This window comes from Eupeodes corollae, chromosome 2, assembly GCF_945859685.1.
Source record: "Eupeodes corollae chromosome 2, idEupCoro1.1, whole genome shotgun sequence".
Taxonomy (NCBI): Eukaryota; Metazoa; Arthropoda; class Insecta; order Diptera; family Syrphidae; genus Eupeodes; species Eupeodes corollae.
In genome coordinates this window covers 115,448,969-115,466,274 of record NC_079148.1, presented here as the reverse complement: position 1 = coordinate 115,466,274, position 17,306 = coordinate 115,448,969, and the positions used below count along the sequence as shown (strand labels likewise).

The window sequence follows — 17,306 nt, the reverse complement described above, 5'->3', positions numbered from 1 at the left end:
GTCGTTGTTCTTGGCCTTGAAAACCAAGAGCAAGTATTGATTTTTAAATTTAAAAATTTAACAGAGAACCGTACAAATGCAGGAAATAAATAATTTACTTCGAAAAATCATTAAAAGTTTCAGAGTTTCCCTAAAAAATCCAAGTTCCTTGAATTAAATGTTTAAAAAAAAAAAACTAAATGTCATATTTGGCTTTCAAAGACATGTGTACGATTTTCAATGTCAAAACATTATAACTTAAATAATTGATTTTTTTGAAAATTCATTGAACTTTTTTCTTGACATTTAAAATATCTTAAGATCTTGAATTTCATTCTTCATGGTGAATCATTTTGTTGCTGTTTTTTCCATCTGTCTTTAAATATTATATACTCAACAAAAATCTCATCTTTCAGTGGGTTACCACTTAAAAGTCAAAAGCAATTTATTTGCAATAAATGTTACTAAAAAGAGACGACGACGAAGACGACAACGCGACACATATGACATTATCCATATGGTGTATATGTAGGATGTAGGTAGTAGGTGTAGCCACAGAAGAATTGCCACGGAAAAGTATTCATCTCACCAACCTACATGGTTAATTTCAAGGACTTTTTGTTTTGCTGTGTTTTTTTTTATTTTTCCGTTCTGTTTTGTTCATTAATCATGAATTGCAATATATCTGTCTCGCTTTTGTGATTTTAAATTAATATCAAATGTGAATAAATATACAAAAGCAGTCTGTTTTTTGTTCTTACATTGTATTTATTTTCTCATCTCGGTTTGAGGATGAAGAAAATAAAAATATTAAAATGCTGATGGGCTACTGTGGCGTATGTGTAACTTTTTTTTAACTTTTCCTTACGAAGTAATCCAATCAGTTATTTAAGAGTCATACATATTTAAGCACATTTAGATATTAGATTGCTGCTTTATTTATCATGACATTATAGACTTATTCTCCTTAAGGCATATTTTTGCACAATATCATGTGACATTTACATAATATTATGAATAACAAATTCAATATAAAACTGGACTGTGCCATGAGAGAAATGTTCGGTTTTTTTTACTGAAATTTCATTCAGGTGTTTGGGAGATATGTTGATATTTTTATCCTTCAAATTTACCTCAAGGATATCAAATAAGCTCTTTCAAATCAATATGATAAACTTCAGTCAACCAAGAAAACACACAAAATATCTATATAAGGATTCGCTCAAATCATACTCTTACAGACGTACAATGTGAAAAGAATCTACCTCTCACAAGTAAACCAATAAACCACACGAGTAGGTAACTTAAATCCCAAGAAGTTTTTCTTCTCAGGTAGTGGTGTAAGCCTCGCTCTACTAACTATACTTTTTCTTAAAACCTGTGTACTGTACAGTGGATTGTCCAGGATTAGGTATCTTTTGTATGTATACCTCTAGACTTGGAGCTAATATAAAGATCTCGATTTTATTTTATAGAGAAAAAGAAGAAAATATTTTATTCGCTTTTATTGTGTTGTGTTTTGTTGTGGCATTTGCACGTGTGAACTTTAGTTGTACACAAGATTGGAGTGTATTCACATATTTTGGGGGATTTGTTTGGACCAACAAAATTGAAGAAAATATTGAGGTTGAAAAAGTTTGGAAAGTTCAAAAATATTTATATCATATTTTGTTAAGAATTTCGAATGGACCGAAACTTTGTTTGGTTTGTGGTTTACTAGTGATTTAGAGAAAGGATATTTGGTAATTGAGTCTTCATCATCATCATCGTCATAGAAACGAGTTGAGTTGTTTTAGGCAAATGTTAGTTTTTTTTGCTTTTTGGAATTAAGAACATCTCTCAAGGCTCAAATGAAATAATCTAATTACATTCATTCCCAATAGCAATAGCAGAATTTAGAAGCACCAGACGTAACCATCTATCTTGTATTTGTTTTTGGGATAGAATCCTTGGCAACCACTGTACGTAAACCTAAAAGATATGCAAACCAGATTAGATAATTTTCAATTCCATGATGAAGTAATAGCTGCAAAAATAAACACACAAATAGACCGACAAATAGACACAAGTCCTATGAGTGATGATGATGATGAGAAGAAAGACCCCATAATGTGGGCATCGAAGGAAGTTAGTAATTCGAAGGGAACATTAAATTTAAAATAAGGGAAATGAATAATATCTTACGAAAATTGATATTCGACGTGTGTGTTTGGAATAGAAATGTTTAAGTAGGATTTTCGAATCAATATTAAAATCGAATTGAAAACATCATTGACATTGACACCCAATGAACGTTCAACATTACTGTGCCACATCGCGCTGGCTGTTTAGCGTTCGTTTGTTATCCTCGCCTTCATCACAGACAGACAAATGAAGGAAATTCATTAAGGACTTTCTTTGTTTTATTCTCTTTTTTAATAGCTGTTTGTGTTTGTATGTGTATCTGTTTTTGTGTAATGAAGAATTTCCAAAATTGAGATAATTTTGGGTACGATGAAGAAATCGATATAATGCTTGGGCACGAGCCTTGCCTTGCAAAACGGATGCAGAATAATTTAATTCAATTTAATTTGAATTGAAATCCAATGTTGATCTGCTTGGATTTAAACATAGATGAAAAACAAAGTGGTTAAATGATAATTTGTGGTTTGCCGGAAAAAGTGAATAGAATTTAGTAATGGCAGGAATGATGGGGTCATTTCATAGTGGCGTAGTTTTAAAACAAACAAACACAACGTTTGTTTGAAAAAAAAATTAGTATAATTTAATTTATTTCGTTAAAATTTATTGACTTATATTTTAGAAAACATTAATTAGGTTAACACAGATTAATTAGATTAAGTTATTGTTGTTCGGAGAAATTCGTATTATTTTAATGAAATCTTAAAAACATAGGTTTCGGATAGTTATGAGTTTCTATAAAGAATAGCTTTAAGTTGATCATCACAAAAAATTGATTAATTTGACTATGAAATCGAAATAATGGGGAGCTAAGGTCGATTGAAATTGAATGTCTAAATTAAGTAAAGTCAACATTTTAACTGACTGCTTTGAAAAATTTTAATACAAATTCAGCATGTTAATTTATTGTCCCGCTATCTAAATGCAGTAAAAGGTATGAACTAATGTACTTACAAGTATAAAGCTTTTAAAACTCTATGTTTTTACATTAGTAATTATGTTTATTTTCTTACAATTTGATTGTTTTTTTTTTTTAAGATCAAATCAAATTTGAAATGTAAACACCATTTTCTTGGAAGTTTCAAATAATTTTTACAATTTAAGACAAAAATAATAATTAGGATTTTACTAAAGTTGCAAATTGTTTGTAAGCTGACTAAGTGCCACATATAAATGATTCTAATCAGATTGACAAGATGTGTTGTTGTTGTAACATTTAAAAGCTATAATCATTTCTGAAGCCGTATTTGAGGCACTATTTTTTGTGTCAGTGCAAAATATTGCGATATTTATTTAGAACTCATCACTTTTCAAAATTATATTAAACCTTCAGCTCTATTTTTTTTATATTGTCCGCACTAAAGAGGTTATGAATACCCTTATTATGATTAAACACAATGCGAGCAATTAGGAAAGGAGGATAAGATTAGAAAAGAGTAGCCGATGCACATTGGTTTTGAATGTCTGCACATTGTTATGAGTGGGAAATATTGAGTCAGGTAAAGCATTCAACATTCTTGTAGTGCGGCTAAAGAAAGAATCTCCGTACTTAACAGTACGTCTGAAATTGGGCTCAAGAGTAAATTGATGGGCACTCCCAGCAATACAGGTATTACGGTTGAATTGTTTCAGGAGAGGAATGCAAGTGACTATTTCGCTAGAGCTTTATAATAAAAATAAAAAATGACAGGCACCTTTCGGTGAAGCTCAAGAGAAGCAAATGTCTTGGCGAGAGAACGTTCTCCTATCATTTTAAAAACTCTTTTTTCAATTCTATCCAGAAGAATCAAGTACTTTATTGGGGCTCCAGCCCAAATATGAGAGTGATAATCGAGTTTAGGACGATTAAAAGCTTGGTAAATTATAGCCACATCAGAAGGATGTGAAAACTTCTTGCATCGTCGGAGAAAACCTAAACACTTAGCAGCATTTTTGGAGATGTCAAATATATGATCACTCCGCAACAAGTGGTTTGTGATGCACATACCTAGGACTGATAGTTGTTCAGTCTCCTCGATGCAAGTACCACTCATGAAAAGTGGCATTGGGGTAGATAACGCTTTTGAGACAGTAGATAGTAGAGTTTTCGAAGCATTAAATTGGTTTTTGATTCTCTATTGAACAATGCTGTCAAGATCAGAATTTAATGAGCTTATCATATGCTGCCGTTGGTAGTCTACATCCGAAAAACAAGGTTGAAAATGTAAAAACAAATATAAAAAGCAGAGGGTACTGTCATCCGCGAAACAATTTAGTGGGTTAGAAGTTTCAGACAAAAGGGAGCCCTGGGGCACACCCCAGCGTTTTTATGGATATCGGACTGTAACTCGTCCAATACTACTTTAATTGAACGGTCCGAAAGGTAATTTCTAACCCAACAAAGAAGAATTTCACCAATACCAAAAGCACGTATTTTCGATAACAGAGCTTGATGCCAAACTTTATCAAATGCTTTTGAAATATCAAGTGCAATAATCTTACTTTCTTAAAAACGATGTAAAGACTTGTTCCTCTGTTCGGTAAGATAAACCATAAGATCACCAGCCGATCTATTGCAACGAAAGCCACACTGCTGACCATTCAGAAGTTTCCGTTCTTCAAGACATTTCTTAAGCTTGAACAGCGTTTCCATGACCTTGGAAAAAAGGGTCATAAGTGCAATTAAATGATAGTTAGAAGGGGCGGAGGATTCGCCTTTTTAGGGACGGGCTTTACAAATGCAGTTTTCCATCCACTCAGAAAGAGACCAGTAGAATATGCTTACGCAGTGGTTTTGCCAGCGTTGAAGAACACCTCTTTAGAAGATAGCAGGGCCTATACAGGGCAGCGGATTTGTAAATGTGAAGATCTTTTAGTACTCTAGCAACTGAACGAGTGCGAAAGAAGATTCGTCCCATGGAATAGTTCACGCTTTCAAGTACAGGAGGAGTCATGTCACTCATTGGCAGCATGTTGATGATGTTTTTAAAATGCATTGATGAGAAATTCAGTCTTAAAGAAGTAACAGACAAAAATTAAGTCTTCAGTTTTCTTTTAAAAACTATGAATCCATAAATTATAATTTCGGTTTTATTTGCTTCTTCTAGACTGACGGCTTTTTCATTCCGCATTTCTTAGATTTTTTTCAGTATCAATCTCATTTTTAATAACACTACATCGCAGTTTAATTATAAAGCTAAATAAAAGTTGATGAATCCATGTTACCGTATCAATAAGCACAAATCTGTATCCAACTTCTGAACTCAAATCAATTTTCTGTCGAAAATACTTCGACGATACAATTGTATAAAATATGTGACGCAAATGACACAAAATCACAATCGTGTCACGATATTATTGTGTCATTTCTTTTATGTTTTGGATTTCTAACCAAATTGATTATCTGCCTTGCTTAACCTTTTGTAAACAATTTTACACTACGATTGTCAAATTCTTAGCCTTTGAATAAAATAGGAATCTATACCTATACTGACAACAGGTTCCTACACACATTACTCGTAGGTAGGTTAAGATTTTGATTCTAATTCATTGATTTTATTTTTTGATTGTAAAGCCGAACAACATTTATATCTTTTTCATTCAAGAGAACATTCGAACAAAAGTATTGAAGGTCCTTCTTCAAATGTCTTGTATGTACATGTTTGTATGAAGATATAACTATATTCACACAAATTGATCCCACAAAATGTCCTTTTTTATGTTATTTAACCTTTTTTTTGTTAGATTCCTGTACTCGTAGGCTTTTCCATTCCAAAAAAAGAAACAATTTCCTTCGATAAAATACAAAGATATGTTCCAACACATTTCTTCAAAGAATGAACAGAATAAGAAACGTCATCATCCTATCGTAACATCAAAATTCCGTAGCCATAGGGTTATCGGCTTTCAGTTATGTTTATTAGAAAAAATAAACTACATGATCTCCTTTATATAACTGTGTAACTCCTCTATATGTATTTACTATCTACTTCTCATCTTTTTCCATCCCATGTGAATACCAAAATGACGACTTACTATACATGATTCTTGTAGTACACTTTTGATTAAATTTCACAGAGGCCATTGATGACACCCATCAGCCTAAGGACATCGACAACCGACCGACGACGATACACAGGACCTTAAGTATTTTCTAGTTTTCTCCTTTTTTTTGTTTCTTTTTAAAGGAAAGTTTTTTCACTTCCTCTGGTGTGACCTCGAGCAACATTTGAAAGTTATTTCCGTATTTCCCAAGTCGCTTTTGGCGGCCATGTTTGCAAGGAAGGAAGAAGTGAATCCTTTTTTAATGGATTTTCAATGCTTTGCCATTGTGCACACTCGTGATGTGTTTTGTATACGGATCACTATTGAACCTTTTTTTGTTGGTCTAGTTTTCCTATTTTACAACAGATGGCAATGAAATTCGAATTGAGATCCAAATGTTTTCTATTTTTTGTTTCTTAATCCCGCTCACGCAGTCCAGTTAGAAACATTAAAGGGACCGAAAACATATTGTACTCTGATGATTACTACAATCTGTGGTCGTTTTGTTCGAATGTGTGGCATTGAAATGTTAAATTAGTTACTTTTCAATTGGATAGTTGTTCTTTACTTCAGCAGAATTGTGTTTAAACCATCTGCTTGATGCTCTCTCTCTTCGTACGAAGGACATTTAAAATGATGGATAGGAACCTTAACATTAAAGAGTAATCCTTTTTCCTTAAACAAAAAAAAATATAAGAGAGTGTGAGGGAGAAAATAGAAAATTAATTTCAAAGTACTTTACTCCATATTGTTGTACACATACATAAGAGTACGAGAATATAAGCGCAAGGAAAAATAATAATTTGTAGATGTCACTTTCATGCTGCTCTCTATCTCCGGTCATCTTTCAACGCCTTCACTTTCCTGCAAATAATACAAAATACAGAAAGGAAAAAAAATGAGAGATATAAGAATGAAATAGAAAAAAGGAATAGTAATACAAAAATGAAGGAAAAAGGAAACCAAAGTTATTATAACGGAACGCACAAAAGGTCAGAATTTCTGCTAACAATAAAGTTTATCTCTCTACACTCTTGTTTGTCATTGAGGGGATGCATGGTTGTGAGAAGAGTTGTTATAACAAAACAACCCAACCAAGGACTCTAGGACTTATGTGTATACAGAGAAAAGACATGACATTCGAACATGAGTATGATTTTCGTTTTTGATAAATAATATCATCGCATCTTAGGGAATATGGAATATGGAATATGGAGAAGAAAGTGTTAACACTTCTTTGGTAATTTGTTAAATTTAAACACTTGTTTTAAATAAAACACAAAACAATTTTGGCTTGTTCACATATTTCAAAGCAATTAATGTCTTAAAAAATCATTTTCAACGTGACCTTGTTTTTATAAACGGCGTCTTTTCAGTTGAATTTGGAATAATTAATTTGAACATGTTTCTTCAAAGTAAATTCACAAAACAGTTAGCAATTTCCATGAAGGATTTGGCTAAATCTCAAACAATTCTGCATGTTTACAATATCCTTGCCGTCAGAAATGTGCTTCATCGATGAAGATTAATTGATGATTAACGATCAAATTTTGAAATATATTTCCAGCATTTGGGAAGACTTTTTTCCCTATTGAAAGTTCTCCACAGAAACGCCCTATATTTGTTCACCAGAATGTTAAAATGTGCACTCATTTATGTATTATATATTCACTTTAACTATTCTGGCTTTGAAACAATATAATTGTTGAATATAACAAAATAAATATTTCTCTAAAAACCAAAAGACCGAGTTCTACTTACTTTCCGCTCGTGTCTCCTATCAGTTTAATGTAACATAGAAATGTGATGTTCTTAAGCTTTTGTTTTGATATCAATAATAATTACTGATATTTCAAAAACAACCAACTTGGTACTATACAAAAATAAAGTGTCATCACTTTAAAAATATCAAAAATCATTCAAATAGAATGTTCGAAGGATATCCCATGTAATAAATAATCAATTCATTATAACTCATATACAGTTATTTCAGTTCTACTTTTCCTCTCACATTATTTTTTTTTACTTGCTTTATTCTGAAGATGTATAAGAATTGAAGTGGTTGAATTCTTAATGGTAACTGGATAAAAAATAAAGTTGAAAACCCAAAACCAAAACCAAGAACTTGAAGCAAATTTTATCTTACAATATTTCTATCGAAACTTTTAGAGTGCCCTATATAATTGTACAAATTTAGTTTCAAATACTATTTTGAAACCATTGTTTAACCTTGAAGTACCAAAAGTGATATGTATATATTTTTAATCAATTGTTAAGTTTATTGCAAATTTGCTATACTCATATAAAATGGTTGGTTTAAAAGTAAAGTTTTTATATTCAATTACATTTATTGTGTGGTTGAGTTTTATGTGTAATTCATTAGGTATATATGCAGACATAACTTGATCAAACTATGATGAAGGTATTTCAATATTAGTTGTGTTTCAATTGAAATATATTTTTGGAAATCCAGTGGAATTACATATATTTATATTGCATTAAATGTTATATGTATGGTTCGTAGCATAGAATTTATTTTAATCATACCAAATTCAAACAAGTTCAAAATAACCATAATTTTACTTTTGAAAAGTGAGGAAATATTAAAGTTTATTTGAATCTCATCATAAGATCAAAAGTTAAAATTAATATTAGATTATTACACAATTAAAATCATTGGTGTCAAATTGGGTGATGTTTTTTGTTTTAGAAGTGAAACTAAGTATAATAGGTAATATATTATTACTGAATAATTCTGCCGAACCGTTTATGAGTTTTGAGTTATTGCAATTCCCAGAAAAACTAATTGCTATTATTTAACCAACATATGATGGATCCAAGTGTCACGTTCTACACAATGGTAGGTAATCAGATGATTTTGAAATCCAAAGCGGAGTCAGACAGGGCTGTATTCTGTCGCCAATATTGTTTTTGTTGGTAGTAAGCGAGGTACTGCTCGCAGCTTTGTCAGGTGGCGGAGGGATCCATTGGACTTTGACATCCTATTTAGAGCACTTGGATTACGCGGACGATGTATGCTTACTCTCTCATAGGATCATGGGTTTCCATCAAATGACAACAAGTGTTGAGAGAGAAGCAGAAGTTGAGGGGCTGAAAATTATTTTCGACAAAACAAAAATGATCAGCCTCGGAACCCGACCATCCTCAAATAAATATTTTTCGCAAACGGTGGAAAAAGTGGAGAGCTTTCAATACCTCTCAATGAAGACGTCATCTGCCGCATCGGCAAAGCAAAAGCGGCGTTCGGTACGCTGTCAAAAAATTGGAGGAGTAACTCTATCAGCTTAAGAACAAAGCTACGACTGTTTCGCACAAATGTCGAATCTGTGCTTTTTTATGGGTGCAGCACTTGGAAGGTTACTTCAGCCATAACAAGAAAGCTGCAATAGATGTCTTCGTAAAATCCTAAGGATTTTCTGGCCAAACTGCAAATGAAATGAGGTCCTTCATAGAAAGACAAGTCGAAAACCTATAGACATATAGATAATGCGAAGGCGTAAGTGGCAATGGATGGGATATACGCTTCGAAAAGGTAACGACTGCATTGCAGGCCAAGCAATGCAGTGGTATCCGCTCACACAAGAAAGAAGAAGAGTTGGACGACCGAGAAGCACATCTAGGCAAGAGTTGAAGGGAGCTGAAACACATCTCCGGAAACCGTGCACTATGGCGTGTAGACGTAGTAAAGTCCTTATGCCCCTTAAGGGGTTCTTAAAAGACTAACAGGTCTGAGGACCTAAGTTAATTGTGCTGTGATTGCGCATACCTTCATAATACATTTTTTCCTTCTTCATATCTCAAAAACAAGCAAAAATATCAATTTCAAACAAATTTTGTCCTTAACACCGAGATGTGCAAAGAGAGTTTTAAACAACAAAATTTAAACACGAACTTTTTAAATTTTAAATTAAAAAAAGTTTAATAATGTAAATGTTGATAAACTTTTAACCTCTGTTGCGTATTTGATTGTTTTTTCATTTAAATATATTAATCTTTTGTTTAACGAAAAATCGGTACTAAATTATTTTACAGCTCGACAATTTTAAAAACCAACTAAGCTGAGAAATTTACAATATTACAAAGAATGCGTTTTTGAAATCTTGTAAAATTCAAAGAACAAATTATATCATTTGAAAAAATTAGGCGATTTTTGGGAATTATTTAAAATAAAAGTATTGAATAGAGTTTTCTGAAATTTTGTAGTTTTTTTGTACAAAAATATTCAATAACAAAGAAGTTGTGTGCTGTTGTTGGAGGTGCCAAAAAAAAGTTCTCTAACTTCTGAACTTATTCCTACCGAATAAGTAGGTGAAGTGAAAAAATTCTAGAAAGTTATTAAAGTCGAAGGTATTTACTTCACCAACTTTGCTTGAAAAATATCCAAAATTGACAAAAAGTCGTTTTTCTGAATAAAAGGTTCGTCTTTTTGGGGTAAGAAAATGGTCGTTTTTTTTAATACCAAATTGACAAGTTTCAAAATCGTAGAATCTAGTATTTTAAATAACAAATAATTAGGTGGCGCAAAAGTCTAAAGAGAATTGACTCCTGTGTGCGAGTCATTTTAGGGGTAAAAGGACCTACAGTCTTTGTGCAGAATCCAAAAAGTTAATTTGAGAAAACACTTTGTATGACAAGAATTACTTTTTGAGTATTTGTCAATTGTTAGCAAAAGGCAGTGCCCGTTGGCACAGGCTGCTATTAAAACCAAGACCTCGAGCATGACAGTCTTACGCACTAACCATCACGCCACGGGTACTTACATTCTATTGTAAATATATTAAAGTATACTCAATTTCAATTTGAAGTTCGTCAATTTCTTGTTGAGTTATGATGTCAGCAACTTTGAAAAATGTTCAAAGTTTCAAGTATCGATTTTTTTTAGATAAAATTATAATTACCATAAAATGTGCTAATCCTCTGGCTCATACAATACACCTTTTTCTTTTTCTTCGAAAACTGCCTGCTGAAAACATCTGTCTTCTTGATTAGGCTGTTGAACTAAATATTCCTTTGCAATTTAGCCGACAACCGCACCTATTACTTCCATTATTCCTAAAATGCTATAAAAAACCTCATTAAATATCGAAACTGCTAGGAAATTAGGGAGTTCAATCGTTTTCATAGCGCTGTGAAGGTGCTTTTTGAAGCCATTATTATTTCCGTTGTTTTTTTTGTATGTTTCCTACTTTACATCACTTAAGCAATTCTTTTTTACTCAAATCAGTATAAATTAGTTTTAAAGTTTCCGTAATATCCGAAACTCCGTGTATATGAAGGTGGAGCGGTTTATTCAAAACCTATTCGAGACCTTGCCACGTTCACAGGATGTTTTTGAAAGTGAAAAAATAAAAAAAAATCGATTTTTTTAAAAGTGTCACACACTTTAAATCTAATTCTTGATTTAAATCGGATACGGAGTTGTTAGAATCCAATTTGGCTTGTTACTGCAAATGATGTGGTGCAAGCACAAATAATGCAGTTAGCAATTCGTACAACATATTAATTTTGTATGAATTATTAAAAAAACATAGAATGACACAATTTTGTATTCATTAAGATTAGAAATTCAGGCTTTAGTGTGTTCAATGTAAAAACGTAGAAAACATATTATGACGAAATTAGTATTGCCAAGAAAAAAAAATTATTAACAAGTTTTTCAAAAAGTAATAATTCTGAAAAAGTAATTATTCTTTATTATTTCTACTTTTTCACAGCACTTTTTAAACGGATTCTTTCATTGGATTTCTCCTTATTTTTAACTCTCGGTACTTCATTTTGCTATAAGATTTAAATTAAATTGTATTAAATTCTTTCTCTGTTACTTACAAAATAAATTCTTTTATTATTTTTTCATACCAGATCATCCATAATAATCCTTGTTTCATTCGATGGCATAAATTAAAGCTTTTCTCATGAAATTAAAATATTTCACATTGCGAAATGAAACGCATATTTTTCATAAATCCGCAGTAATTTCTGTTGAATATAATTCGAATAAAAGACAAAAGAAAACCCATCAGGACTAAGGAAAAGCCTTGAATATATGTATCTTTTTTAGTCTTTCTCATTCTGTGTGGAAGAAGGCATAACAAATATTATGCCTACTTGTGATGAAAAACCAGATCCAGATTTGCACGAACCGCATAAAGCAATATCATCCTTCCTACATTCCTATACTCCTTTCAAGTCCAATAAAATCACTATAGCACTGATATCCTAGTCTACTACTACTACAACTATACTACACTTTATTCCAGCTGTTGGTCGTAATAGCTAACTGATATGTGAGTTTTCATTTGTTTGGGATTGGGACTTTTGGGAGGATTTAATGGAAGATGGAGTAGGGTGGTCGCTTGAATACAGAAGAAGAACAACAACAAAATGGAATCCCTATAGTAAGAGTTTTAACTCTATATTGTAGAAAAACCTGCTATACTATATACAGTGCTTTGTCTACTTTAAAAATATGCTAGGGGCTTAGTTAAAGCGTGACAGTCTTAACATGATGAGGATTTGTGTGACATTGTTATGGCAAGTCCTTTTGGTTCTATATATGTACACTATAAAAATAGCTCTACATGTAGATACTACGAGTATAGCGTAGTTTAATTTTTCTTTTCTTTACAAATTAATTGAAAACACAGTTGGTATACGACGAGTATGTACTGTACAATGTACATTGTACATATTGTACTTTCTGAATGTGAATTGTTCCAGTGATTTAATCTTATTATATTTTTTTTCTATCCCTCTCCCTGTCTGTTGATGTTGTTGTCTTTTGTGCCTCCATTTTTTTCCTTGAATTAATAAAAACATAATTTGTTAGCCAAAGCTTAGAGGACTGTGGTGTTTTCTACTTGCAAATGACAGGCTGTTAGCTGTTATTTTTTTCTTTGCTGTTGGTTTGTTTGTTGGCCACAAAGCCGTAAGGATATTCTTTTCCTCATTTTAATTGGCAAAGAATAATACCTATTGATAAGCTTTAATCTTAAGGCTTTTTAATGAAAAATAAACTTGTGTTCATAAAGAATTACAGAGAGCAGAAACAGATGGGGTCCGAAGATACTGTCCTGAGGTACTCCTCTTATTACATTATATTTTTTGTTTCGGTGAAATTATGAATTTTTCTCAAGTGTTAAATAATAAAATTAAAATGTGTAACGCTTTTCACAGAGTTTGAATTAAAGTTTAATAGTTCTGATATCAATTTCCCTTAAAAGAAAAATAACAGCAACATTAATTCAATGCTTTATACCAATTTGTGTTCCTTTTTTTTTGCAAATCCTATAAGATAACTTCCAAATTAAAATACAGACATCATGTATCGTAAAGAGTACCTACATATCCACTTTCAATAATAATGCAAAAACAAACATGCAAAGGTCATGAAAGACCATAATACGCAACCAAAATCCAGACAACCATACAGCTTATGAATTTCGGAAATGGTGGACGTGATAAGTTTAAGTTAATTTTATGGAGACTATCGTAATTTCATTCACTCTCAATTTCAACTACTCGTACATTTATGTATGGATACTTTTGGGCGTAATTATGCTTTTTGAATATTGAGTAGTTTCGATATCGTTAAATGGTATATAAACACCAGTCAATAACGGTAACAGTATCAAAGTTAAGTTTTCATTCAATCGAAGTAAACCAAACCAACCAAAACCTCTCAAAATGTTCAAATTCGTAAGTATTCACATCACATCAGACCAACTAATAAGGATTTTCATAAGAAAGGATATTTTTTCAACAAAATTTATGTTATAGGCTGCTATCTGCTTCTTTGCTGTTGTTGCCATCGCTGCTGCTAAACCAGGAGTTATTGCTCCATTCGCTTACTCCGCACCAGTTGTAGCTGCTCCAGCTGCATATGCTTCATATGTTGCACCTTACGCATCAAGCTACAATGCTCATTCCATCGCTCACTCTGCTGCCTACCCAGCTGCCTATGCTGCTGCCGCTCCATTGGTTGCTGCTCCAGCTGCATACGCTGCCGCTCCAGCATTCGCACCAGCTGCTTATGCCGCTGCACCAGCTTTTGCTCCAGCTGCTTACGCCGCCGCTGCACCAGCTTCTTTCCTATTGAAGTAAGGTGGCAAGAATTTGGACTGATTTTGAGAATACCAATTTGATCAACTGAATTACAATAAAACAAAAAATCAAACATCAAAGTTACTTGCGTTTTTAATTCTTTTGGAAATATTGTTGAACCTTTTTTTGTGGACCTCAATATTTTAAATATTAATTTTTTAGCAGAAAATTATATATTAATATATACAAAAAGCATTCCCAAGCTTAGAGCTTTTATAAAATATTTTCAAATAGATATTGAAAAAGTAGAAGTGTCTAAAAGTTTTCTTGCCTTAATCATTTCTTTTAAACTTTTCAAAGCCTTCTTGGTATTTTTTTGTATATGAAAAATCATTTCAATCAATTTAAAAGGTTTTTGGGAGGTCTTTTAAATTTTTTCTTTTCGTTTCTGAATTTCTGAGATTTTTCAATAAAATAAATTCATCCAATAAAAGGATATCTCCTTTGACATTAAATTTTCATATTTTTAATTTCTTTAGGGTTTATCGAAAAGAAGTTCCCAAACAAAAATCAACCAAATGATTGAAAAGAAATAGCAAAGGTGAACAATTTTGGGTTAAAACATATATTCTGAATTTTAAAATTGATTATTTTCCATTTTTGTAACGTACATTTAGGAATCAGCTAAATGAGTTAAAATAAAGTTCATATAATTGTGTTTTTTTATGTAACTCTGACAAAGTGGTATAGTGGCTAATATGCTTACAGCTTTTATTTTAAATTTAAATGTCTTAGATTGTTAAAAAAATAACATGCTGTTAAAAGTCCACTCAAGCTGTTTTACGCTTCCAAGAAAGACTCATATATTTTTAACTACCCATAGGAAATTGTTGTCCCGTTTACCGAATTGAAAATTTTGACGTTTATTAACGTTTCAAGGTACCTAGAACCCAAATACATTTTTTTAAAGAGATATATGTATGTGTGTGCATTGGTACGTACATTTGGGAACAATTCTTAGTTTTCTAGAAGGAGCGTAGAGATTAATTAAAAATAAATAAATTAGGTGGCACAAAAGTCCGTTTAAGAACTAGGGCCTAGTGGCTGACCATTCCTGTGTGCGAGTACTGTTATCAGGGATGGAAGGGGCCTACAGTTTTAAGCCGAATTCGAACTGCAAATTTGAGGAAGCACTATTCATGACAAGAATTACTTTTGGAGAATTTGTCAATTCCTCGCAAGAGGCAGTACCCGTGAAAAAAACCCACACTAGCCATCATGCCACGGGTACTACTGTAGAGATCAATTAGCAATAATAAATAAGGACAATCAATATAATATGATAAAATATCACTGACAAAATTTATAGCAAATATCTTACAGATTTAAAAAAAAATGAGTTTTCATAAGCCTCCAACTAGGCAAGTAATTGGAAAAATTGTGAAGAAATTTTATGAGACTGGCTTGGTTACAGATATTGTAAGGCCTGAGCTGTGCATCATCGTTCCGCTCAACACAGCATTTTGAGATACAGTATATTAACCATACAGTATCATAGAAAATAATACAGAATTTTAATCATACAGTATTTTAAAATACAGCATTTCGACCAGCCCTCGTTTTACACATAATGTCAACGTTCAAATTTTAAATAAATATTTTATATGTATGTGTTTATCCGTATAACCGTGTATTTTTGAATCACATCTGGAAACAAAAATTATTATTAAACAAATGCAAATGTGTTAATAGAATTATTAATTTATCTTATATTTTTTGAGTGTGTTTTTTAAAAGAAATGCAAACAATATTTACCATTTTTTACATACATAACCTAATAAATTTATTCTAAATAAGTTAATCTTGTGAATTTCTTAATCTAATAAATACTTTTTTTTCTATTTTCAGGTAAGAGCTCAAATTCTACAAACGTTACTAAGCGTAAGTAAATTTGAGTACCTTAGCATAATAAAATAAAAGAAAAATAAATCATATCCATGTCACTGACAAATACACTTTATTCTCTCCATATATCTCACTTAAGTCTTACACACTTGACTGATTTATTTCAACTGAGCACGCCTAGGTTTATTGAAATTTTATTCGTATTTTTATTAAATCCTTCCATTGATTTTAATATATTCTTATTTCAAACAAGTGTGTAGTCTTAAATTTGAATCCCCTTAATCCGTATAAGAAAACCTCATCCTTTTATGTGTCTTTATAGGGTTAATAAAAATATCAGTTGTCAAATGCATTCATCAATTTATACCTAATTTATTTTTCAATTTCAATATCATTGTTCGCTCCATTAGATTCCAATTTTGTCAAGTTCAAGGCTAAACCGAGAAAAAAAAACTGACATACAAACCTCTTCAAATTCTTTATACGAGTAGCTCTTGAGTTATTTAAATTAAATTTCAATTTTTCAAAATGAATTTTTCCTCTCTATCTCTCCCAAAAAGTTCACCTTGCTATAAGATTGATAATTTCGTGTCAATATCCCCGTCCCACTTAAAATTTTCAGTAATGAACTTCACATTTTTTACACAAAACAAAATTAAACAAATTTACACATCAATTTTACTCTTGAAACAAAAAAAAAGTATTTAAAAATATAAAAGAATTTCATGTGTAAAATGTTTAGAAATAGCATCAGGTACTTAAATACTCGTGTCTATATTAAAAAAGAACAAATTCCAACAGAGGTGGAAATAAATTTATTTTTAAACAAAATATTTATTCGAAATTCATTATCATAAATATTGTGCGAAACACACTGATGATGATCAGCATGATGATGAGTAAAATCTTTATTTTTAATTTGTACAAAAATACCGGTAGCTATACGAGTGTTCTATATTTAAAAATAAATTTTGTTTATTTTTGTTGTTGCTTAATTTAAGATGTCTCTCTTATTTCGGACATGATAAAATTAAATGTGCATTTATTAAGGAAAATTCTTTAATATTTTAAAATAGAATGATTTGTTAATTAAGAAAAAAACAACATATCGTTTTTTCATCTCTTATATTTCAAGTCTTGTGGGAAAAATAGTCAAG

General features: G+C 31.5%; 2 protein-coding genes across 9 annotated transcripts in view; both read left to right on the top strand.

Moving 5' to 3' along the window:
- Window positions 1-17,306, top strand: part of LOC129948093 (phosphatase and actin regulator 2) — a 417,788-nt gene that overhangs the window by 323,861 nt on the left and 76,621 nt on the right. For 6 of the 8 annotated variants that reach the window (XM_056058925.1, XM_056058923.1, XM_056058922.1 and 3 more), the window contains exon 7: window positions 16,153-16,185. The exons of the other annotated variants lie outside the window; for them this stretch is intronic. In XM_056058925.1, the coding sequence (XP_055914900.1) occupies window positions 16,153-16,185 (33 nt within the window). The remainder of the gene's footprint in view (window positions 1-16,152; window positions 16,186-17,306) is intronic. 8 annotated transcript variants of the gene reach the window in all.
- On the top strand, window positions 13,762-14,380 carry LOC129948099 (cuticle protein 38-like). Its single transcript, XM_056058931.1, has 2 exons — window positions 13,762-13,899; window positions 13,981-14,380. Exons 1-2 carry the CDS (start codon window positions 13,888-13,890, stop codon window positions 14,302-14,304), a joined length of 336 nt encoding a protein of 111 aa, XP_055914906.1. The 5' UTR covers window positions 13,762-13,887; the 3' UTR covers window positions 14,305-14,380.